Source organism: Harpegnathos saltator, unplaced genomic scaffold (genome assembly GCF_003227715.2).
Source record: "Harpegnathos saltator strain DR-91 unplaced genomic scaffold, Hsal_v8.6 scaffold456, whole genome shotgun sequence".
Classification (NCBI taxonomy): Eukaryota; Metazoa; Arthropoda; class Insecta; order Hymenoptera; family Formicidae; genus Harpegnathos; species Harpegnathos saltator.
In genome coordinates this window covers 3,225-30,384 of record NW_020230268.1, presented here as the reverse complement: position 1 = coordinate 30,384, position 27,160 = coordinate 3,225, and the positions used below count along the sequence as shown (strand labels likewise).

Genomic DNA, 27,160 nt, shown 5'->3' with positions numbered 1-27,160 from the left:
CGCGGCAAACTGTGTGCGTAGGGGCTGAGCGATAACGCATCTTGCGCTGACTGTCGCGATGGCGTCTTGGTGCTTTGATGCCGCGCGACGATCAGCGCGAGCCGCGTTATCGCTTAGCCCCTATGCGCATAGCTTGTCGCGGAGCGTCTATAGGCCGCGCTGGGCGTGGAAAACGCCTAACTTTGCGCTGTTATAATTAAAAAACTATTACTATTTTCACATTATGGCAGAGGTCCATTATGGCTTTTTTGTTTCTCTCACTTAGCTCTATATCCCTACGAAGCCCATGTCCCAAAGTTCTGAGACATCCTGTATATCTTAAAAAAAATAATTTGGATTTGAAATTTTTAAAAATAACACAATACGTGTTGTGCTTGTATTTGGCGCCTTTTTTTACCTTTTTGTTTAAAAAGGTAAGTTTTATTAGAAGTACAAATAAGTTTCCGCCGTTTGACAAAAGATGGCCCCACCAGAAGGTTATGTTGAAATTGTCAGATGTAAAACGTAATATCGTAAGTTTGGACATCTGGTAACAACATAACCTTGAAGTATTAGTGACTCCGTATCAGCATCACATAATTTTTTTGTGCGAAAATGTCAAGTTTTGTGCCGAATAAGCGTCATTTGCGGGAACTTTTGATTTACTGCTTTAACTTGAAGAAATCTGCAACTGAGGCGCATCGATTGCTTGTAGAAGCATATGGTGAGACTGCTTTAAATGAGAGAAGTTGTCGTGAGTGATTTCAAAAGTTTAAAAACGGTGAGTTTGACGTGGAAGACAAAGAACGTAGTGGAAGGCCGAAAGTGTACGAAGACACGGAATTGGAAGCATTATTGGAGGAAGATTCGTGCCAAACGCAAGAAGAACTTGCGCTTACATTAGAAGTGACTCAACAAACAATTTCACATTGTTTAAAATCGTTGGGAATGATTCAAAAACAAGAAAATTGGGTTCCATATGAACTGAAGCCGAGAGACGTTGAACGCCGATTTTGCACGTGTGAAATGTTGCTTGCCAGGCATAAAAGAAAGGGTTTTTTGCATCGTATAGTCACTGATGATGAAAAATGGATCCACTACGATAACCCAAAGAAGAGAAATTCATGGGGACCACCTGGCCATGCTTCAACATCGACAGCCAAACCGAATATTCATGGAAAAAAACTCGTGCTGTGTATTTGGTGGGATCAGCTTGGTGTCGTGTATTATGAGTTGCTCAAACCGAGCGAAACCATTACTGGAGCTCTCTACCGAACACAATTAATGAGATTGAGCCGAGCACTCAAGGAAAAACGCGCTCATTACTACTCCAGACACGACAAAATTATTCTCCTACATGACAACGTTCGGCTACATGTTGCAAAATCGGTCAAAACTTATTTGGAAACACTTAATTGGGAAGTCCTACCCCACCCGCCGTATTCACCAAACATTGCCCCTTCCGATTATCACTTGTTCCGGTCGATGGCACATGGCCTCTCTAAGCAGCGCTTTACATCATATGAAGATACTAAAAATTGGGTCGATTCGTGGATAGCCTCAAAAGATGAAGAGTTCTTCCGACGTGATATCCGAATGCTGCCGAACCAACATCGTTCTTTCAACACGGTATCGCCATGTTGCCAGAAAGATGGGAAAAAGTTGTAGAAAATGATGGAAAATATTTTGATTGAAATATATTGTACCGATTTTTTTCAATAAATGCCTTTTTAAAGTGAAAAAATGATCAGAATACATGCAAGCCCCTAATAATAACCTTTAAAAAGATATTTTTTTTTTATTTTTCGATGGCACGGTCCATCATATCGTCTGCTCAGCATCAGCTGACTGGTTATCAAATGGCGGGCGACACAACATACCGTGCTTAACAATATTCTCACATTATTATCTTTAGACATCTAAATAAGATTTAGACATCTAGATAAACTCAGATAGACAAACTTATCGGCAATCACATGCATGCATTCAATGTATTTTTTATGATGCCATTGAAACAGCATAACATGTTTATAATATGGTTGCTATAAGAAATACATATTTGTTATTCTATATTTTGCAGCAAAATATTAGTTTGTTTGTATTGCTGATTAATTGCGTCCTGTTGCCGACACAATATTTGCATATGCCACAATTTTCATGGTATCAGATTGCTTCTTTTGCTATACTGTTATAATGTTTTTTGTATGAAGACGCATCTTTATGTACTAATGCAACTATTTTAATTCTTGAATTCAGTCTCTATACAGAAAATATGTCGAAATTTTTCTACCTATATTTAGGTTGCCAAAATAAGATGTTGGATTACTAAAATAAAATACATTTGAAGTTTAAAACAGCTACATGGTTAAAATAGGTCCGAAAGAGCTCAAAGTCCAAAAATAGAATTTCATGATTTGAAGCTAAAAATGATTCAACTTGAAAAATTTTAATGCTACATAGTATATTTAGGTTGCCAAAAGTGCGAGCACATGACTTATGTAAATGCATTGTTTTCAATACGATCAATGCTTCGATGTAAAAAAAATTGAAATAAAACGCATATTTTGATATTTAAAAATAGCTTTATTTATTAAATTATTTCTTTTGCATAATATAATATTGATATCGTCACGAATCCACCAGTATCGCTAATATCCGCTACTAATTTATTACGAAGATGCACCGACATTCCTCGCAAAATGAGTATCACATTTTATCTACTGTATCATTCTGAATCCATAAATAATTCCAAATCGCTATTATATTACATATTTGTGGATTCATGGCGATGTCGATGTTGTATTATACAAAGAAATAATTTAATAAATGGAGCTATTTTTAAATAGCAAAATATACATTTTATTTCAATTTTTTACCTCAAAGCGTTGATCACATTGAAAGCAATAAGTTTATATAAGTCACGTGATCACACTTTTAGATCGAAATATTAAAAAATCTAAATATTTTATTTTGACCTAAATATACGATCTAATATTGAAATATTTTTAAATTGGATTATTTTTATCCCAAAATCATGAAATTTCACTTTTTGGGTCTTGAAATTTTTGTACCACTTTAATTATATCAGCCATGTTTTAAACATTACAGTTAACTTATATCTTTTTAGAAAACTCTTTTAAAAAGAATTAACTACTACGAAGTTGTAATGTGTAGACATTTTGTATTAAATTTGAGTATACTTCTTTATGTAAATTATTTTTTTAATCATTAAAAAAAATGCTTATAAAAAATACGTGCCCTTTATTTTAATCGAAATTGCAATATATTCAAAATACAGTAAAATCTGCAGTAAAAAGGAAAGATCTTTCTATCATGAATTTCCTTGGTATACATAATTATCGACAATTAGAAGAAAACGAAATCGAACCTCGTTCACCACCGGGTATGGAGCACCTTGGAGAGTTACGGATGTCTCGGGTAGTCACATTGGGATTGTTCTCGGGTAGGAATGGGCTGCTAGTTTCGCTACTGCTTCCGCCGCTACCGCCGGGCGTTTCAGCCGTCGGTGGTGTTTCCGCGATCCTTGGTACTGATGCGCTAGGCGTTGTCGGACCACTGGGTGTGTGACTAGTTGAAGCCAAGGTCGGAGTATCCACTTGACTTGATGTGGTCGCGTAGCCGATGCGGTCCGCGAGCAAATGCTGCTCTTCGCTCTCTCCGTCTGCTGGACTCACCACGAATCTCCCTGAGTTCGAGCGAAATTAATAGCTGGTAGGAGGTAGAATGTAATCGACGGATTAAGTAAAATTATTAAAAACCACTGCACGTTTGTGAAGCGGACTGTCATATGTACGGTGAATCTTCGTATTTATTAAAGGCCAAGATAGTGAGAAGGAAAGATGAAAGAAAGAGAGAGAGAAAGAGTGAGAGAGAGGGGGGGAGAGAGAGGGAGAGAGAGGGAGAGAGAGGGAGAGAGAGGGAGAGAGAGGGAGAGAGAGGGAGAAAGAGGGAGAGAGAGGGAGAGGGAGAGAGAGAGAGAGAAAGAGAGAGAGAGAGAGGGGGGGGAGAGAAGCAAAGATTAATAATTGAAAGAATATATATATAAATTGAGAAAGATGAAAATAGGATACTCTAATGTCGTTTTCTATCAAGACAAAAACTGTGAGAAATAACATTGTATATTTGTATTTGATAGTTGCAAAATTTGTCAACATTAAACATTTTAGAATATACTGAACCATTACCAAGTTTCAAGAGTACAAATAAATAGTAAGTAGAGTTCTAATTTAAAATTTAACTTAAATATTTCATTAAATTTTCACTAAAGAAAAACCAGATTTATACTTTTATTTATTGTCTAAAAAATTTATTATTCGCTAGCGAATTTCAAAACGCTATAAAAATAAATGATGTACCTATTACTGTTGCTGGTTGTTGCTCCGGTGACGGTGTCGAGGACAATCTTCGAACTGCTTCGCGCCTTAAAAACTCCACTTTTGCCATTTCAGTAGCGACCCAGTGAGGTATGTCGGGAATTGCACAAATAATAACAAATCGGATAGCGAACATTATGTGCTCTAGTGCCACAATTAATAAGATTGTTTGTGTTGCTGACATCTCTGGGAACATTCGTTGTACCTGCCCACTCAATCCGATCAGTGCACAATTCACTAAAATAGCGACCAGGCCCATCGTTTCCATAGCATTCTATCAAAGAATGGACAATTGAATTTATCGTTCATACCTTTCAGTACAACGAAAGTCGATTTGATTTTTCCACTTACTTGCCAAGTTCCTATATTCGAGACCCTACGCCCAAAAGGTCGTTGAAGCACAAAGCACAGTTTAAACGCGTCACCGCGTAATTCGAGCAAATTTCCAAGTAAAGCTGCCATCGCAGCTAATGGAAACGCCGACGAAAAGAGACAAACGTAGCCCAATTGCGATAACATTTCCAGATGCTCCGAAAACGCCCCGTCATACTGCAAGTAAAACATTGTTTGTTTAGTTTGTTCGACAGGTAACATAGGATATTTTATTCGTATTTTTGGAAACAAAAATTTTGAAATAATTTGGACTTGTACATTCTATTTGTTATTTAATTTAATACTCATCAAAGTTCGTAATCTGTGTCAATTCTGTTTACTGAAGATATACCAACCTAATAATAGTTGCAGCGAACTAGATAATAAAAAATATCAGCTTAATGTTATTATCAACTATATAATGAAAACATGTCAGACTAACACGATGCGAACACAAAATTGCCTATGTGTTCAGTGCTTGACATATCTTTGGATGATTGATATGCTATGTTTCGTATTTCATCTGGGATATAAATTGTGCCAAACATTCAAAAAATTAAAAATTTCAGCGAAATACGGATCGAAAAATATATTAGGACAAATAACGCATGATAAGCCATGAAATTTATATACGTTCCTTTCGGTCACTTTATTTGCTGTGTTCATAAGGATTTTTTTTTATGTAACACGCATGAGAAATCTAAATTCTCTCTCTTTTTCACAATAATGCTAATTTATTATTGTTTATAGTCCAAAGAGATATTTAATAAAATACTTTTTCTTAACAGAACATGGCAATAATATCTTTATTATTACATTACTATTTTCGTGTAAATATCCAATATCCGTGTAAAACGTATCGCAATTACTCGTGATGGAAAAGATCGATATTTAACGATAGGAGGATGAGTATAACGTTACCTTTTTGGTTGATACCTGCACATCGTCGATGGGATCGGTGTAAAACGGGAAAAAATGATTAAAATTCTGCAAAAAAGAAACGACGAAGAAACACAATACAACGTTAACATTACTATCAATTTGGCTAAGCCATCGTGCTGAAAGAGCGTAATCAAACGAAAATATACCTGAGAGGCAAGACATAAAATAAATCGATTTATGGAGCGAGTGTCCAATTCACTCGTAACCCAGCTCGTAAATTTTCGAAAGCGTCTCGACAAGGAAGAAGATCGAAGAAAGGGGGTAGTAGGAAGAGAAAGGAGTGAACTTATTGATGATTCGACTTAACATAGATATCTTTGAGCACGTGTATGTACATGTTGCGTTCAATTGTGAGTGCTTCGAAGTGATATGCGCGTCCATGGTGTGCGTATGGTATGTGTTGAGACAAAATGTGCTCTCGAAGGGAACAAAAAATAATTGGCTAAATCTAGACCGAACCTTGAACGCAACGTCACTAAGTAGAGAATTAGTGGGATGCCCTACTCTGTAGAGGGAACTCTCCAGTTCTGCTTGGCTGACGTTTCGGGGTTGCTTCGACTTGCCGCTGTCGGTGGATCGTTCCTCCTTCTCCTCGTTGTCTTTAGCGCACTGCGTCTCTTCGCTCTCTTGACCGGGTGCTGGTCTCGCCTCGCTAGGACTCAGGGCCCCGAACAGCTCAAAACTCAGTCGCGCCAGACGCAACTGTTCGATCAGGTACGGCACCGCGGATTCCTTTAGGTTACCGATCACCTGACGAGCTATGAGCAGTGCCGCCAGTTGCTGAAACGAAAAAGTGCAGACAGGCGCAGATTATACCAATGCATTTGACTGTTCTCTCGCGATCTTTTGACTTCTGGAGCACAGTATATGAAACATTAATTTTCTCTCTCAGTTGTGTGGCATTTCATGGTGCAAATAGCGAAATATCGAGGCACAATTCGATAGTAAGCTACAAATCGAGCCAACTTCTCTTCACCTGTGTTTCACATATATTTCATCATTTTCTTTTCTTTTTTTAATAATTAAATTCTCACCTCCTTGAGTCTCTCTTGATCTTGGAGGTAAAAGGCGATGTAAAACAGCGATAGGAAGGAGTTTACAAACTGAAACTGAAATATAAGATGGCCGTTGTAAATTATATCTGTAAATCGTAATCTCGTTAACATAGAACGTATGTACCGAGTACACGTAGAAGCGTACTGACATATGAAGTCATTAACCATAAGCAAATGTTTTCCTCTCGAATAGAATGTTCATGCAGCGACAGAGACAGCCAGAGCAGGCACTTTCACGTTAAAACAAAGAACGCAAAATCTATATTATATTTCTTTCTTCAAGCGTCCGCCTCTAAATATATGAGTGGTTTTTTTCAAATTGTAAAATCGCAAATTACGGTGACGACATAATTTTTGACAGTTTCTAACAGGTAATATTTTTTTAATCGACATAAGAACGGCAATGTGACATAAGAACGCTGTTTTCATAATAATAAGGAAATTTTTGTAACTTCCATTTTCGCAGGGGCTTTACTTCAATTCGGTATTATTTATTGTCAATTAGAGGAGGACGTATGTACAACGTCTAATATAACATTGATACTCTATTTGTTGAAAATTATGATTTCTCATTACCAGTGCCACCTTGTAGATCAGATGATTCTCGTACTCGGTGTCTAGTCGATAGTTTTCTGCGTCCAACACACAAAAATCACAAATACTATCTACCGCACCATAAACGCTCACCGAGATGTAAATAAAGTAAAAACGGTATCTATGGTATCTCACGGGTTTAGTCACACAAACAACAGAACAACATTCGCTTAGTAAGGAAGTTCCTTATGTAGAAAGTATAACGTTCTCCTTATATACATATAGTCCTTCAATTAATATCTAGAAAAAGCTAAGCCGTAGGAAAAGTTATCGAAAGTATATGCTAGGCTCTCGAACTAGACGTGCATAATGTACCGTGAAATACACAAACCGATGCGAAGAAGTCGGCAAATGGCGAATCACTTGTATTTCGAATCGCACAAAGAAATGATTTTGTTGAAAGAGACAGATAAATGAAGGAGAGATAGAAAAGAGAGGCAGGCAGAAAGAAAGAGAAAGAGGGGGGAGAGAGAAAGAGAGAGAGAGAGAGAGAGAGAGAGAGAGAGAGAGAGAGAGAGAGAAAGAGAGAGAGAGAGTAAGAGAGAGTGAAGGGGAGAGAAAGGGAGAAAGAGAAAAGAGAGAGCGAGAAAGAAAGAGAATGGTAATATTAAAGTTGCATAGAAGATCAAATTTTTGTTCATCGATATACATACCCAAATCATTCAACCACACCGCAACTTTGAAGTACGCTTCATCCATCAATGCGATCACCACCGCGAGTAACACCTTTGGCACATAACTAAGCCAGAACCCGTAGCCTCCAGATTCGAGATGTGCGTCCCACCAGTCCTGTAATTCGTTTGCACAAAATAATAACTATCGGTATGAATTTTATATCTCTTTTTTGTATTTTCTTCTGCTTCTAAGGAAGAGATCTTTCAGAAAGCTGCACAGTGAATCGTATGATTGTTAATCAAAGCACGAATTGCATTCGAAATAATTAGCCAATAATTATCCAATGTAGCATATTTCTTAAATAGTCCTTGGCTACACGGCGTAAACGCTTTGCAAATCGATCTCACGCGATTCATCATACCTGTATTTGGAAGCTTAGAATCATAACGATGAAGACGAAGAGTAAGCAAATCGCGATGATAGGCACGCTGACGAAATATCGAAACATGTTCCTCCTCCACCTGGGGTATGTCGGTTCCAGTCTACCCGTCACCGGTGAAATCTCTAGAGTTCCCTGAACACAGTAGCACCGTGATCATGTCAATCGCTCTTCGAACATTTCTGATACGAATAGATTCTCATTCGTTAAAAGTCTTTCATCCTCGATTATTATTAATAGGCGTACAAATTAATTCTCGGCTCCTTTCATCGATTACAGAACCTATTCAAATTAGAATTTTTTCCTGCTATATAGTTATTTTAAAGTGCCATCTTTTAGCTTTAAGATGAGGTATAATATTTAATCCTACTGTGAACATAACCTGAAAAATCAGTTGTAGACGCGATGTCATTCCAAAAACAACAGTGGGATTAGAAGAGCGTGATCCATTATGAGATGCTTCAACCTTGTCAGGCCGTCATTTCTGAGTTCTACCAACAACAGATGATCCGCGTGAATGACGTACTTGAAGAAAAAAGACCGTTTATTGGCGGTGGAAGAAGGACGATGATACTGCTACAGGATAATGCCCGGTCCTACATAGCAAAAAAGACTCTGGAAACCATTTCAAATTTAGACTAGGAAATTCTTCCTGATGCGGCGTATTCTCCATACTTGGTCCCTTCGGATTACCATCTACTTCAATCCTTACAGCACCACCTAACTGATTCTCAATTCAAATCAGTTGAACAGGTCGAAGAAAGCCTCGATGAATTCATTGAATTAAAACCACCATCATTTTTCCGATCTCCGACAATTTTTCCGATTTCCGAAATCCGACAATTGCCTGAGAGATGGCAAAAATGTATAGAAAACAAAGGAGATTACTTTGAAGATTGAGTTCGTATTTATGTTTTTATAAATAAATGTCAAAGTTGATCGACAAAAAAGGCTGAGAATTAATTTGTACACCTAACAGTTGTAAGCTCTTCACACATCCTCAGTTATTACGGTAATATAAAGCAAAAGCATAATTATACTCATCATATCACAGTAGCAGTACAATGCTATGTTACCATGCCAACATTGGAGCATTAAGGCGTGTCGTAAAAAGTATCGTAAAAATTCTTACTGTAAAGAGAGGTCTTGGCTCGACCAATAAATCGTCCCTCTGATCCAAAGTGCCCCACCTGTACGCCAATTCCGCGCCTCTCCTTTTCCACGTTTCCAAGTATACTGTAGCCCAGATTACGTTGAATACCGAAAACAGGACATACGCCACATCCTCCACCGCTTGGTTCCTACCGATGATGCCGACCTGAACGGTTAATTCAACAGTTGTTTAAATTTTTCTGTACCTCCGAATAGGAGATGATTCTGTCGACTAAGAGAGAATCAGTTTATTCTATATATTAGGTGAGCAAAAAAGTTCTGGGCTTTAGATCTCAACACAATCGAAACCACAATTTAAATTTTACTTATTCTCTCTGTTCGGAGCACGACCGAACATAGAATAGCTCCGGAGAGCTGGCTGGTGATTTTCGGATCGCAGAGCGATGTCTGCCTGCGACTGTGTCGCTCGAACAATTGGACGACCGACCGATCGTCCTGGTGACGTCTGAGGGGTGCCTTAAGGTTGGCACAGGCCTTGCAGAAACGCGCAACACCGCGTACCAACAGCCCCGTGCCCAGGGACGGCGGTGAAAGTGAGAGAGAGGAAGGACGCGCACGTGACGACGCAAAGTGACGCGCAATGTACAACGTAACGGACGTAATAGAAACGCAAGTGGAATAACGCAGAAGAACGACGCAGAAGAAAATAAACGCAGCTATGTACAAAGCGAAAATGTTCGCCAGCGCAAAGTCCCACGCAAGATATACACGTCAGTGACATCAACGGGGAGAGGCACCCGGAAGCACGTCAAAGTACGTGTAACGAAACGACCTTCGTCGTTTCGGAAGGCCTGCCCTTCCGGACGTAACGGCCTACAGCCAGCCATGGTTCCGAGGACGCGTGAAAAAGAGCGCTGAACTCTAGCACGCAGAGCCGACCAGCCGCTCCTGCGAGAAAACCAAGTGTTCCTCTCTCTATGGACACTTGGAAGAAAGGAGCTCGAAGCGCTAGAGAAGGCGACCAAAGTCACTCCTAGTATTGCCAAGGTCCCCTTGCCCTTCCGGACGTTTGGAAGAAAGAGGAGCTCGCAGCTCCTAGGAGGCGGCCGAGCCGCTCCTGAATCACGGCAACGCCGTGAGCCCGAGATCCCACCGACGAGAGATTCGAACCATTAGCCTCAACCCAGCAGGGTTGTATCGGCGGGCGCCTTCACTCAGCAGAGTGTATAGAGCGCTGATTCGAATCTGAGAAGTAAGAACGACCCCTAAAAGCCTTAGAAAGCGCGTCGGTAATCAGCAGTACACGCGCGACAGCTCGCACTAAAAAGTAGAATAGATTGCCACTGAGAATGGTCGAGCAACTGATAGGGCTAAAGACAAGGCGAAGCACGGTACGGCGCGCGCTCGGTTATATAGCCGGGCGGCCGAATCTTGCCTGCGGGCAGTGGAATCACGGGCTGCGCCGCATAGCGGCCACGATCGGAGCTACTAGTCAGGCGCGGGGCGCCGCACAGTAGGTCAAATGGGTCTTTTCGTGGACAAAAATCGCTAGACGGCGTAATTCTTAACCGATTTCCATGCTTTTTTTTTAATTTATTCGCGATGAATTATTCTACAATCGTATCGAGCCCGATTTTTAAATTAGGCCCTCTATTCAAAATGGCAGACGCGCAAATTTGTCAAATGTATAAAACCTGTAAAATATCGAAGATTTTTGGATCGGACAAAGTTTATACGGGCTTTTAAGGCCTCTGAGATACATATGTAAGATTGAAATTCTCAGTTTTTGCCAGTGGAGAGATTCTGCAGTGGGTCGATATATTTTATATTTGCCTGATATCCTCACATTATCAATGTATTCTACTAATGAGTTTGCGCATATGTATTGCATATATATATATATAATATATATATATATGTAACATATATTGCTGGATTATTTATGAATTCCATAGTTTAACGTAAAATCCTGATATAGGTGACAGCATATCAAGTCAATACTCAGATGAAAGTAATGGATTAAAGTCAATCGTGTGAACTGGCTATATTAATGATGGTAATACTTATCTCCTCTTATTCTGACGATTTCGTCATGTGCTAAAATCTTAGTATATTTTTGCCTTTTTTGTAATTAAATAATATTTTGGAGTTTTATTTTTTATAATTTTGTATTATTTTTCATTGGCTACTTCTTGGGAGAAGCGCAAGAAGCAAGCAATAAGATTTTTAGGAAAATCGTGCCCAACATAGCAGAATGCAGTCGCGACGAACTATTAATGGAGATATTATGCAGTATCTTCTAATATCATCAGATCTGGTAATTAGTAATCTAAGGATAACACCCAAAAAAAAGGAGATAAGTATTACCATCATTAATACAGCCAGTTCACACGATTGACTTTAATCCGTTATTTTCATCTGAGTACTGACTCGATATGCTGTCACCTATATCAGGATTTTACGTTAAACTATGGAATTCATAAATAATCCAGCAATATATGTTACATATATATATATATATATTATATATATATATATATATATATATGCAATACATATACGCAAACTCATTAGTAGAATACATTGATAATGTGGGGATATCAGGCAGGTATAAAATATATCAGCCCACTGCAGATTCTCTCCACTGGCAAAAACTGAGAATTTCGATCTTACATATGTATCTCAGAGGCCTTAAAAGCCCGTATAAACTTTGTCCGATCCAAAAATCTTCGATATTTTACAGGTTTTATACATTTGACAAATTTGCGCGTCCGCCATTTTGAATAGAGGGCCTAAATTAAAAATCGGGCTCGATACGATTATAGAGCAATTCATCGCGAGTAAATTAAAAAAAAAGCATGGAAATCGGTTAAGAATTACACCGTCTAGCGATTTTTGTCCACAAAAAGACTCATTTGACCTACTGTGCACCGGCGGGAGTCCCGCTCGCTCGCGAAAAACCGGCGTTCCTCGCCGCTTGCGAGAACGCTCCGGGAGCTAGGCCGCCCGCCCCGCAGCGCCGAACCGCTAGCCGACTTTCCGCATGGCAGCTCGTGCCGTACGGAACACTCTCGCCTTTCTACTGTTTTAAAGCGTTGGCATTTGGCTTTCTAAAATGCCATGCAGTTTGATGTTTGACATATTGGCACATAATTTCAAAAATCAATAGTGTTTACGATGGCAATAACAAAAGAGCATATTCGATTTTCTATTCACTTTGCGTTACATTTGAACGTTACATACTGAAGAAAAATGCTACTGAAGTTACTAAAATGATTTGTGCTGCATATGGTGAGACCGTTGCAAGTAATTCTACATGTAAAAGGTGATATTAAAAATTTCGCCAAGGAGATTTCAGTCTCAAAGATGAACCGCGTGCTGAACGCCTTTAAAAGATTGAAACGGATAAACTGCAAGCATTGCTGGATATAAACTCTGCGCAAACTGAAAAGGAGTTTGCAGAGCAGCTTGGCGTTACGCGGCAAACCATTTCCGTATATTTACATACAATGAGAAAGATTCAGAAGGAAGGCAGATGGGTTCCACATGAATTGTCCGAAGATAACAAAAATCGACGGCGTGACACCGCACTCACTTTGCTTTCAAAGTTTCGGAAAAAAAGATTTTCTGCACAAAATCATTACAAGCGATGAAAAGTAGATTCTTTGTGATAACCTTAAGCGCAAAAAATCACAGATTGACCCTGGTCACCTTTTGACATCGACGCTGAAGCCCAATATCCACGCTGAAAAGGTTTTGTTCTGCATCTAGTGGGATTGGAAAGGTGTGTTGTATTATGAGTTGCTCAGCGACTCAGGACCATATCTTAGCGTTAGGCTGGGAACTTCTCCCGCACGCGACGTATAGCTCAGATATGGTGCCTTTCAATTACCACCTATTCCAGTCGCTGCAGCATCACTTAGCTAATATACATTTCGTGACATTTGAAGAGATATGAAAATGTATTGATGACTTTAATGATCGCCTCGAAGCCGGTGAGTTTCTATCATCAGGGAATTTGCAAGCTGCCCGAAAGATGGCAAAAGGTCATCGATACAAACGGGGAATATTTTGCTGATTAATATCTTTTTGTTTATTTTTAAATGGAGATTGAATTTTGCAAAAGAAGACCAGAACTTTCTTACTCATTTAATATATATCCAAATTCGTCCTTCTTTCACTTATGCCACTGAATTATTTTTATATATCATTCCTTCTCGTGAGAAAATTTTCTTCCTTAAATTCTTGAAGCTTCTCATTTGAATAAATGAAGATAGAACAATCAGGTTTTAGAAAGTAATAAAATAAAATCAAAAGCAAATACATCAATAAAACAATATGTAAAGTACGTACTTTCGTTACTACGTTTTAATATATATAATATGTTTTTCTTCTGGTCTTCTATTAAAACAGAAAAAATTTGATAAAAGCATGGAAAGTGTTCGCAATATAATATGATCGATCACACGTGAAAAAATAAAGATTACATGCATACACATACCCAGTATATGACACCCACTGCAGCTGGAACAATCAAAGCGGTGGTGTAGTGGCCGAGCCAGGCAAAATACATAGTGATTTTCACCCCGAAGTATTTACAAATGTCGTCCAAAGGCTGAGGGCTGAGAAAGGCGCGAACCCAGCTTCGTTGCAGTTTTTCTAGCGCAGGTAATTCGTGTAGAGGGAAGACCTGATGAAAGCGCGATCGATCGGGTTACGAATCCTCTTCTTCGACGAGAGAAGCCTCGAACGGACGTAAACTCAACCGTAATTTTAATGCTGGACTCTTTAACCAAGTTTAAGTCGATTTTCTCGACAAAGTTTCTAGTAGAACTTCAACTTAAAGTTCAGTTCGCTTGAAATCTTTACCGAGAAAAATATTTTGACATATTTGCCTATCTATTCTAAGGCATACTTATAAATTCGGCTGAAGTAAAATATCTAACTGGGAGAATCCATCATTAAAATCGATTATTAAGATTGCGATTAAAATCCATCATTAAGATTAGCATTAAAGCAAGCATTGCGCTCCAACTCATATATCGCACCTGAGAAATAATACCGGACGAAATGCACTTTGGGATAATCGCTTGGCCTTCAACCACCTTAAAACCCGGCAGACTTTGTAAATCATGCGGGCCGGCCCTCAGCGTGTGAAGTAGATGTAGCACCAAAGATTGCCTCTCCTGCGTGGTGAAAAATCGGATTTCATCGTCGCTACCTTCAAAACAGTTAGCCTCGGGCCCAACAAATTCTTTCAATCCACCGCCAAATTCCTGTCGTAATGCCTTAGGTAAATGTACTTCCTCCGCGGCTTTCAACAGACTGTGATAAACGAAATCAGGGTAACTATTCGTCCTTTAATTTTACATATAATCAAAGTTCACGTAATCGCGAATATTAAGATAGAATAGAACAAAATATAGAACAGAATACTAATTTATTATGATCTCATGTAATATTCTATATAAGAGCAAAATGCAGGTACAAATACAAAAATAAAATGCAAACAATCATTACGCAACAATACAAAGGGACAGAAGCAGATCTTAAGTCGAAGACGGAAAGAAATGAACACAATTAAGAATATAACAAAAAGGAAAGAGAAATCTAATATAAAATATTAGCGCGAACGATAGCGAACACTTACACGCTAAACGGCGCCGTAATGTAAAACCCGTAACTGTCTGAAGAAGTGTGGTGTCGCACGTGAACTGTTAGCCCCGGGGTTCCAGCCCGAAGCCGCCCTAAGAGCCACATTAGGGTTTCGTCGCTCGCTCCGCTGGGAAACATCATGACTACGTCGCATTCCTGACGAGAATCGAATTATTAGACACTCCACGTGCTTCACGCGGTAAAAAATATGCATGTCATGCGAGTTGCAATGGTTTTATGCTCGTACGCGTTTGCTTGAGGAATGATGATCTTACATTGCTTTTCGTGAAATGTTAATAGTATCGAGCATACTTGGCCATGTACCCAAGTAGTTGCGCGTACCATTGGGTCAGCCGAGTAACATTCGTGTTATCGCGAAATCGTATGTGTTGTACATATTTTTTTCCTTGGCAATGTCAAGTTTTATAAAGAACTATTGGGATACTAGCCAAAAGATGTTGATTAACCACCAATTCACTGGTGAGTCGAAATAAACGTTTTGTGCTAAAACTGGTAAGAGCGAATAATGTCATATTTTATATGTAAGCTTATCTACAAAAGGTTTTTTGAGTCGTTGATTATGCATTCGGAGTCGAAATTTTAAAATTCAAAATGGCGGATCCAATATGACGATTTCAAATGGCTAACTATGATATGATATTATGGATTTATATCAAACTTGGTATATGTATATTTTATCGATCATAAATAATAAATAGAGTTGAAATTTAAAAAATTAAAATGGCGGATCCAACATGGCGGCTATAAGTGACTAATTTTGTTATTCTATTATGAAAATGTATTATATTCAATATGATTTTTTAGTCGCAGATAACGGATTAGTTTAAGACATTCAAACTTTATTTTATTTTGAGTATACACTTAAGACTGGTATGATATCTGTTCCATACGGCTACAAAAAATAAAAAAGTAAAAAAGAACAAAAAATAAGAAAACCAAAAAGTTAAAATTAAAAAAATTAAAGCATAGAAAAATGGAGTGTAAAATCCTACCGTAGCCTTCACGTGGCGCATTCTGAGGTCGTGATATTTCACCAGCTAATACGAAGGTAAAAGTATATCAAGGTGTATAAAAAGTACCGGGACGGTGAAATATTACAAAAACTAAGCATTTTAGAAAAAAATGTTTCAAATAAAAATTATAGGGTTTCAAAAGATCTATTTACTGACATTATGAGTTTGACCTTGGGTGGTGTTGCCAAGTTCAGAACAAAATCATTTTGAATTTCTTAAATGGGAACCTTATTTTTTATTGCATATTCTTGTAGCCCTTCTTCAGACTTCATCAAAGCGCTATAATTTTTTCTACTTTGAGTAAGCCGTTTCGAAGTTATCGAACTTTTTATGATAAGATATCTAACCAACCAAGGCAAGATCCAAGAAATATCCAGCCAACTAAGGCAAGATTCTTACAAAAGCGTTTGAGAATAATGTTAATCTTTAAAAGAAAAAGTAAAGTCTAACGAATAAGTTAGGAAACAACAAGATTTATCCAATAAACAGAAATTTGTATTAATTAGATAACAAAATCGATAATTCAATTAAAGAAAGAAAAATCAGTAAGAAAAATCATTTATCTTTTCCATATGAAACAACGCATATCATGTACAAGTAATGTATTCTACTTCAAGTCAAATTTATTGCAATTAATTTGAAATGATTCGAAGGTGAATTTTAGTGCAGTTATAAATTTAGTACATTAGTATTACTTTTTAATATTACATGTGTCCGAAATACAAGTCACGAAATTGCTGCAGCCGCTGGCTGGACATCTTATCATAAGAAGCTTGATAACTTCGAAACGGCTTACTCAAAGTAGAAAAGTTATAGTCCTTTGAAAAGATCTGAAGAAGGGCTATAAGAATATGCAATAAAAAATAGGGGGTCCCATTTAAAAAATTTAAGTACCGTGTCCTAACCTTGGCGACGCCACCCAGGATCAAACTCATAATGTTAGTAAATAAATATTTTAAAATCCTCCAATTCTTTCAATTCAATTTGAAACATTTTTTTCTAAAATATTTAGTTTTTGTGATATTTTACCGTCCCGGTACTTCTTATATATCCTGTATAATGAAATACCGTTAGTCACTAGAAGCAAAAATATTGGTCTGCCATATTAGATACGCCATTTTTAATTTTTTATTTCGACTCTGTATTTGTTATTTGTGATCGATAAAACATACATATACCGAGTTTGATATATATCCATAATATTATATCGAAGTTAGCCGTTTGAAGTCGCCATATTGGATCCGCTATTTTGAATTTCTTAAATTTAACTCCAGATTCTTAGTTAGCGACCCAAAAATCTTGGGAGTGTGCAAATTCGTTTAAATTGGCAGAATTGTTCAAAATGAATATATATATGGGCTATTACCAGTGAATTGGTTAAAGCGCTAGCTAATGTTGAAGTTACTATCGATCAAGGAGAACGTAGTTATTAATAAATGGAGTATAATATGCTTGAAACAAAACGACTACAGTCAGTCAAAAAATTAACGCTAATATCTATTAAAACATAAAGATAGTAATTTTTATTCGTAAAAATATCTGTGAAATGTATTCTCTTCAATCTCTACTTGTATCCCGAGACAGATAGTAATATAAAAATTATATAAAAACGAATATTAGTATGAGAATAATTAGCATGCGTGTCATGCGTGGATCTTTGCCTGATATAATATATAGCACCTGTTGAATTTGCATAGTTTTCTTTTTAAAGGTAAGCGGATAACGTCACATATCTTTTCGACATGAAACTTCACTTTCTTGGTCTTAAGAGACATTGGAGACATTAATTATGGGACACACAAAAGAGATACATACCTGAGTAGGAACCTTTTGAATCCATAGGCGGCGGGGGGTCATCAAGTGGCCTGTACATGGTATTTTTCGTCTAAGTAGACGGGATGCTGCAAGAAAAAATATCTATATCAGGTGTACAAATGAATAATCCAATTTTTTCAGCTACATTCAAGGTTTATTTTGAAAGAAAGTAAATTAAATTGTTCAATCAATATTCGCCGTTGCTTTCTATAACTTTAAGCCATCTTTCAGGCAGCGGATGAATTCCATCTCGGAAAAATGTTACGTCTTTGGACACGATAAAGTCGTCAAGCCATTTTCGGATCTCATCCACTGATTGGAAGTGCATATCGGACAAGGTGTGTTGCATCGACCGGAACAAGTGATAATCGAATGGAGCAATTTCTGGTGAATACGCCGGCCGTGCTGCAAGACGTCCCAGCCAAGACTCATTATGGTGTCTTTTGTATTGGAAGCAATGTGTAGCCTGGCGTTGTCATGCAACAATTTCACTGGACGTTCTCCTTTGCCAGTATACGGGCGTTTTCGTTCCAATTCTTGACTCAAGCAGATTAACTGACGTTGGTAGCAATCCGCAGTAACTGTTTCACTCAGTTCCAACAACTTATAATAAAGCATGCCCTTGTTATCCCATCAAATGCAGAGAAGAACCTTCTTTCCGAAGTGATTGGGTTTTGCGACCGATTTTGATGATTCGCCGGGATTTATCCATGACTTTCTGCGTTTCGGATTGTCATAGAGTATCTATTTCTCCTCGCCCGTAACGATTTTCCACAAGAAAGACTTTCGACGCTGCTTATTGAGAAGAGAAAGACATGCTGCCACTCGTTGATTTTTGTTGGTTTCAGTGAGTTCATGCGGAACACATTTTCCTTCTTTCTGGATCTTTCCCATCTCATGCAGGCGTTTGGAAATCGTTTGCTGCGTTACTCCCAACTGTTCTGCAAGCTCTTTTTGTGTTTGTGCCGAATTCTCAGCGAGCGGTTGTTCCAAATCATCATTATCGCACTTCGGAGGGCCTCCAGGGCGCTGTTTGTCGATTAGACCGAAATTACCGCTTTTAAACCGCTTAAACCAAAATGCGCACACATCGTACGATACAACACCTTCGCCGAGAAAGGAACAAATCGATTCGCACGCTCTTGCAGCATTTTTTCCTTGTTGGAATTCGTAAAGAATGCAGTGTCGGATATACACCTTATCTGTTGCCATTTTCGACTATACTGAACTGAATACTTTTGAAGGTTATGTTGGGCCTTTCGCCAAACTATATGTTCTTTTTAATAGGTATATGTCAACATTGCATAATCACAAAAGAGCGGGAAAATCTATTCAATTTAAAATTGATTTCATAACTGCTTAGAATAATTTGGATTATTCATTTGTACACCTAATATAACTACTTTTTCAGTGAAAGAAACTGTAACTAGATACTTTTACGAAGTAACTTTCCCAACCCTATTTATTTGTAAAGAAAATGATAGGCGGCAAGTGACTACCCTTTTTTGTCGATTGTTTTGGTACTGTCATATGTTGCGAACTTTCTGTGATCGAGTCATTGCGCTTTTAGTTGGCGAGCGCGTATACATTACGATACATAATACATGTGATAAATATGTGATAAATATGTATATGTTTAGTATTATAGTATAGTATGTATAGTATTATCTATAGCAATACATATTGACGCATTGCTTACACATTGGACGTGACTGAAATATTTCATCGGCTCTTGGAATATTAAATCGGCATCATCAATCGTATTCATTCATATCTGATCGTATCTAACATTAACATTAGTGTCAATATCACAACAGTGCATCCGTGAATCAAGATACTAAAATACAAGGACGCAAGATATCGAGTAGCGAAAATGATACATTATCTATTCTCAGATGTATGAAATTATTTGGACGTTTCTGATTTTTAACGAATATTTAGTGAACTCATTGGAAATAACAAGATTCCCGAGCCAAAATTTAGATCATAATTCGTAATACCATGTCATTATTTGATAAGAAATTATAATTTTATAAATATCTGAATATTCATCAGCCTGTACTTATTTTGTACAATAAGAGAGACTGATCCGAATAGCCCAGTGACGGTCTGAAAATATAAATCGGTAATTTATCATTCAAAAATCGTAAATTATAATTAATTACACATAAAGTAATGTTTCATAATTATGAATATCAGTCTTAAAATATATTGAGTCGGCTAAAAAGTAATGTTAAAATTTCCGGTAAGAAACAGAAATAAGTTTTTTTAATATAGAAAAGTTTATTAAATAATGCATTGACTATTTTGATCCATGACTATTTGCCATCTTATAGGCAGCTTCATAAAATCATCTTCCCAGAATTTGTCACCTTATTCAGTAAAAGATCTTGAAATATACATTTTGCAGGCCTCTAGAGAGTCAAAATTTTTTCCATTAAGTGAATTTTGCAGAGAACAAAATAATGGAAATCTGATGCTAACAAGAAAGGTTAGGGAACCCGGAAAATCAAAAAATTCTGAAACTTTGTGTGGAAGTAAAGTAGTTTATTCGTAATGCAAAACTATTTTTTGTTCGTGTGGAATTCCAGTCTGAGGGGGGTGAAACCACTCTTCGAAAAAAAACCATTTTTATTTTTAGCATATATCTTTTAAAGTACGAGGCATAATGCAAAATGGTTTATATGAAAGTTATAGTATATTTCATACTTTCTCTTTGCAACTGTGTATTCAGATTTTGCAAAATTGACAAATTTTTTAAATCTCTTCCCCTCTCCTCATTACTTTCAAAAATTTTTAAGTTGTTAGGACAAAAATAAAGAGCATCGTATTTCAAATTCATCCATATATAACGGTAGAAACTGGAGGCGATTACATTTTTTAGAGACAGAGATAATTACATCGAGCTCTAGGCATAGAGCTACAAGCGCAGGTAGGCGCTTTTGAATTACACTGTCTTGTTATCGAGTTGATATTTTCCCATATTGCGAGATGAGAAGAACTTAATTCTAATGACATTGCGATATATTATATAAGATATAAATAAGAGCAGAGATTAATTTACTTATGTAAAAAGTAATGTGTATGTCAAGAGATAGGGATGCTATGGATAAGGACATAGTAACATATGTGTGCTTAATTTTTTTCACTTCTTTACGTTACGTTTGAATAGCTTTCGGAATAAAATTCAAGAAGTATACGAAACTCTGTCGATTTTCTCGGTACACTTATCCATTTTTAAATCACATATATTTAAATAAATGTTGGAAGCTGAGCGATGAGAAATAATTATGCAGCAATCATTGCAATTTCAACATATTATTTTTAGTTCGGAAATTAATTGTAAAATCTAACACCATGATAGTGTCAAAAATATCTTTAATAAAATTTATATATATAGTCTGTTCTACAAGAGCGTACGGGCTGTTTCTCCTAAAAAAATACAAAATTGTTAAAAATTTGATTTGAATCTATTAATAAATTCAATAAACTAAAATGCGTTTACTTAGTAAGTTGTCCAATTTCCTTTGTTATCGAGTTCCAGGATTTTTCTCAAATATCTTGATCTTCTCAAATATCTTGATGATAGCTTTGTCGTCCTTTTTCATCGTTGAGCGCTGGGTGCCACGTTTCGGCAGGTCGTCAACACTTTTTCTTTTGTTATAATGTTTCACCCACTTTCTAACAAACCCCTCTGACTTTTTCATGTAGCGGCCGGTAGCTGCATATGACATTTTCGGTCCTTTCGGATGTATGCAAAGAAACACTGCTTCAAAACGACTTGCATACGCAGCACTCATTGTGTTTATTCTGTTGTGTTACAGACAAAACAAGTCACACTACCCATATTACCTCAAAGCATTCTTCCGAACTATTTAAAGAATAGGAAAAATTGAACTTAACATCTGTGCGCCATCTATTAATAAAATGCGGAGCCGTACGCTCTTGTGGAACAGAAATAGCCCGTACGCTTTCGTGGAACAGACTGTATATATCAAATGATTTTATTTATATTTTTTTCAAGGCAATACGAAAATCTAATCGTCAGCGTAACAATGTTAATTATTGACGCGCAACATTTAATATTGATTAATCTTTGCAACTTGGATGATGTATGATAATAAGCTTGCTCATAGTTTGCACTGTCTTCCCGATTTCGGAGACGGCAATTCTTCTTACTTTATTGCATCTAGTCTCACAATTAAAACGGATTTTACGTTCTTCAGCATTCATACGTTGTTTCATATCTATCCTTAATTTACCGTTCTATCGTTGTTTCAAAAGTTATAGTACGTATGAATTATCTAATGTCATTGATTATTAGTGTTCATATAGCATACTACATCTAGAACAGATAAGTAAATAATATTAAAGTAATATTTTTTTTAAGAGTATCTTTCGAATCCTACGAAGGTTATTATCTCACGTGCAAAGTAAACTTTTATCAGCATATAGAGAATGATATGTCTTTATTCGCAGCATCCCTATCTCTTGGCACACACGTTACTATTTTACATAAGCTAATTAATCTCTGCTTTTGTTTATATCTTATATAATACATCGCAATGTCATTAGAATAACAAGACGAGTATACGCGTAATTCAAAAGCGCCTACCTACGCTTATAGCTCTATGCCTATAGCTCTATGTAATTATTTCTATTTCTAAAAAATATGTAATCGCCTCTAGTTTCTATCGTTATATATAGATGAATTTGATATACGATGCTCTATTTTTGTCCTAAGAACTTAAAAATTGTTGAAAGTAATGAAGAGGGAGGAAGAGATTTCAAAAATTTTTCAATTTTGTAAAATCTGAATACATAGTTGCAAAGAGTATAAAATATATTACAACTTTCATATAAACCATTTTTGCATATACCTCGTACTTTAAAAAATATTTGCTAAAAATAAAAATGGTTTTTTTTTCGAAGGGTGGTTTTACCCCTCTCAGACTGGAATTCCGCACGAACAAAAAATACTTTTGCATTACGGATGAACTACTTTAATGTCACATAAAATTTCAAAATTATTTGAATTTCCGGTTTCCCTAACCTTCCTTGTAAGTCAAATGAATATGATGGATGAATAAAAACATCCCAATTCATCTCTCTTAATTTTTGTCTGTAACGAGTCTGTAATGATATATATGGCCTTGCCTTGTCTTGATGGAGAATTATTCCTTTCCTATTAGCAAGTTCTGGTCATTTTTTAAATGTTTTCTTTCAGCTTATCCAATTATGGACAATACTTATCAGAATTAATACTATAATTAGGCGGCAGAAGCTCATAAAACAATCCTTTCTAATCCCACCATACACATAACATGATCTCCTTAAAGTCATGTGTATAAACCGACTTTAGGAGAAATTAACGAGGTTAATCTTGATTTATTCTAATGTTTTTCTTATCATATCATATCATTATCATATTATTATAAACAATCTATTTTCCATTCCCAGTAACAATCCACTTTAAAATGGTTTATTCTTATTGCGTTTTAGTAATAAATCATAACTCAAAATTCGATTGACTACATTCTTTCGCTTAAATTATACGAAATCCAAACATCATATTTGGAAACCATACCAAGTTGATACAATGGTTTTAAGATGATTTTCAACGCTAATTTCGATATTCCTAACATTTCAACAATCTCTTGTGTGGCATAATGTGGATTATTTTCGATTAGACCGGAGATTTATCGTTATCAATCTCGTTAGATAACAACTTGCCAAAACGTATCATCGATAAGACTAAAATCTCCATTATGAGACTTTTTGAACCATCTTTGCATTATTCTTTCATTCATAGTACCACTATGCGCATCAGAAATCTTTTTTGCTGTTTGTGTATCGCATTTTTACGTTTGTGAAAATAAAAAAATATAATTGCACTAAAATGCATCTTCTCGTCCCCAGACAGTATCGGACATCCAATGGATGTACGTATGTTTCACGTCCAATTTATGTCCGTATGTCCGATTTACGTTCGTGGACATAAATTGGACGTAACAAGGATGTCCTTATTGGACATCGGACCTGTAGGACGTCCGATATACGTCCATCGGACGTCCTATGTCCAAAGTTGTGACAAACGTACGTCCTATGGACGTCTTTTGTAAAAAGAATGAACATATGACGGACGTCCAATGGACATCTGTATGCTGTCTGGGTTGTTCATCTTTGAATGAAAATAAATAAACGCTAAAAAGTTTAATTAAATATAATGAACCCTTTCTTAAATTACAAGTTAAAATCTCAGCTTTTAAATTATACACGTATTTTATAGATTACGAATAGTCTCTTGTTTTAAAAATAGCAAAAACAGTCTCTTCTGGAACAATCCAATATTATTTATTTACTTGGAGACTTGAATAAGTTCTCGCTGTTTTTTTCGTGAAAATGAATGCTTTATTTAAAAAAATTAGTAAAGAACATGTCATTGAAAGTATTGTCCATCGCTAGCTACTACTTTCTTCCATCTTTCTGGCAGCATACGAATACCATGTCGAAAGAACGACTCATCTTTTGAGGTTATCCACGAATCGACCCATTTTTTGGCATCTTCATAAGAATGGAAGTGCTGCTCAGCCAGGCCATGAGTCATCGATCGGAACAAGTGGTAATCGGAAGGAGCAATGTCCGGTGAATACGGCGGGTGAGGTAGGACTTCCCATTTGAGCGTTTCCAAGTAGGTTTTGACCGGTTTTGCAACATGTGACCGTGCGTTGTCATGCTGCAAAATTACTTCGTCGTGTCTCTCCTCATATTGCGGCCGTTTTTCCTTCAATGCTCGGCTCAAACGCATCAATTGTAGTCGATAGCGATCTCCCGTGATGGTTTCGTTGGGTTTAAGGAGCTCATAATATACTATACCCAGCTGATCCCACCAAATACAGAGCATGAGCTTGGAACTATGGATATTCGGCTTTGCCGTCGATGTTGATGCATGGCCGGGCTTACCCCACGATTTTCTACGCTTCGGGTTATCGTAGTGTATCCACTTTTCATTGCCAGTCACGATACGATGCAAAAAACCTTTCCTTTTCTGCCGTTAGAGCAGCTGCTCACACGTGAAAAAACGCCGTTCAACGTCTTATGGCTTCAATTCGTACGGCACCCAATTTCCTTGCTTTTGAATCATTCCTAATGCTTTTAAACGTTTGGCAACTGTTGTGTGATCAACTTCTAATATTTTCTGTAAGTAGATTCTGTAAGTTCAATTTGTGTCTGACATGGGTCTTCATCGAGTAATGCTTCCAATTCTTCGTCTTCAAACTTTTTCGGTGCGCCAGAGCGTCCTTTATCTTCAACAACAAAATCATTATTTTTAAAGCGTCCAAACCAATCTCTGCATGTTGTTTCCGACAGAGTATGGTTGCCGTAAGTCTTCACAAGAATTGTATGTGCTTCAGCTGCAGATTTTTTTCAAAAAAGTAATGCAGTAAAATTCCCCGTAAATACTCTTTTTTTAGCACGAAATTCGACATGTTTAACGCTATGGAAAAATATTTTGTTAACACTTCGGCGGAATAACATATACTGTCACTTCGACCCTAATGGTGGAGCTTTACGATGAAGTTGACTGTAGTATTGCCCGATGCAAATCGGCTAAGATAACACCATTTATCGGGAAGCAGCGAGAACTTATTCAAATCCCCAATATTAAAACTAATAATTCCGCAAATACTGATTAATGTATCTAATAATGCTACGTGGGCCACGAATCTCATTTTATTGACATTTATCAATGGCTTTCTTTCGCTTTTGTTTATCATTGTTCCTGTATCGAATTCAATATTGAAATTTTTATATACAAACAAAAGATCAAATGAATACATAAAAATTTTACTAAAAGTACTGAGATAGTTAAATGTGCAAAATATGCATAAAAAAGTTTGATAATTCATTATTTTGTTCCTTTATTTACATATATTAATTATTTAATATTTATTTATTGTTTATACTTTATCTACTAAGTTAACTAAGTTAACTAAGTTAAGTAAATTACAAAATTAACAAACTATTTATTGAAAGCAGAAACAGAGATTAAATGCGAATAGAATGTTGAGAATAGAATAATAATTAACTATTAAATAGTTCTAGTGTTTTTGCGAATCTCAATATGGAGAAAATGGCACTGCCTAATTATTTGAAATATCAGTCGAGTGACAGCTTTCATGACATTATTATATCTTGAGATTTTCTTTATTAGTTCATCTGCAAGTTTGACAAAATTTACAGGATTAATATAGGAACAAAATTTCGACTTGAATAGTTGCGCGAGAAAAAACGTCTTACTTTTAGTGAATATCTATCAGTATTCATAATTTAATGCTTTTTCTGTAGAATTCATGTAAGATATTACTATAATATTTATCAGGATCGGGAAAGTTACTTTGTAAAAGTATCTAGTTACAGTTACAGTTTTTTTTACTGAAAAAGTAACAAGTTACAGTTACAAGTTATTGACCTTCAAAAATAACATGTTACAGTTATAATTATTTAGAAAGTAACGAGTCGTTGCTTTTCAATTACTTTTTTACGATATTAGAACACTATAAGCGCGCGCTATGCGCGCGCCATTTTAGCTTATTCATATTAAAGTTTAGAATAAATATTGTAAATCAAAAATAATACCTGGAGTATAATATAAGTTCGATAATATCCGATTCCAACATACGATGTATTAGGTGCATACAGTTTGAAATTCCATGACATATATTTTTTGTATAGTAACGCGTAATTATATAACCAACGAAATTTTCGACGTTTAACATTTCTATTCAAGACCATCTTAAGCTCTCTCTCCCTCTCTCTCCTCCTCCCCCCTCTCTCTCTCTCCCCATCTACCTCTCACACACTCTCTTTCTCTCCCCTCTCTCGCTCTGTCTTTCTATTTCTCTCACTCTCACTCTCACACGTTCTCTCTCTCTCACACTCCCTCTCTCATACTCCCACACACACTTTCTTTCCCTTTCATTCCCTCCCTCAGACTCTCCTTTCTCTCACACTCTTCTCTCTCTCACACTCTCTCTCTCTCTCTCTCTCTCTCTCTTTCTCATACTCTTTCTCTCACACAATCTCTTTCACACAATCTCTCTCTCATACTCTCACTTTCACACACACACTCTCTCTCTCTCTCTCTCTCAT

At 36.7% G+C, this 27,160-nt stretch overlaps 1 protein-coding gene across 5 annotated transcripts in view; it reads right to left on the bottom strand.

Annotated features, from left to right (window-relative positions):
- Positions 1-18,113, bottom strand: part of wwk (anoctamin 8 white walker) — a 35,215-nt gene extending 17,102 nt beyond the window's left edge. Inside the window, exons 1-14 of one of the 5 annotated variants that reach the window (XM_025301875.1) lie at positions 18,008-18,113; positions 15,154-15,314; positions 14,552-14,828; positions 14,005-14,193; positions 9,523-9,708; positions 8,373-8,525; positions 7,990-8,125; positions 7,319-7,374; positions 6,722-6,796; positions 6,147-6,467; positions 5,667-5,681; positions 4,725-4,922; positions 4,356-4,647; positions 3,368-3,685 (exon numbers count right to left, since the gene is read on the bottom strand). In XM_025301875.1, coding sequence (XP_025157660.1) covers positions 3,368-3,685; positions 4,356-4,647; positions 4,725-4,922; positions 5,667-5,681; positions 6,147-6,467; positions 6,722-6,796; positions 7,319-7,374; positions 7,990-8,125; positions 8,373-8,525; positions 9,523-9,708; positions 14,005-14,193; positions 14,552-14,828; positions 15,154-15,314; positions 18,008-18,049 — 2,419 coding nt within the window. In that variant the 5' untranslated portion in view covers positions 18,050-18,113. The remainder of the gene's footprint in view (positions 1-3,367; positions 3,686-4,355; positions 4,648-4,724; positions 4,923-5,666; positions 5,682-6,146; positions 6,468-6,721; positions 6,797-7,318; positions 7,375-7,989; positions 8,126-8,372; positions 8,526-9,522; positions 9,709-14,004; positions 14,194-14,551; positions 14,829-15,153; positions 15,315-18,007) is intronic. The other 4 variants (XM_025301877.1, XM_025301878.1, XM_025301876.1 and 1 more) reach the window with 4 other exon arrangements.
- Positions 18,114-27,160: the final 9,047 nt, after the last annotated feature.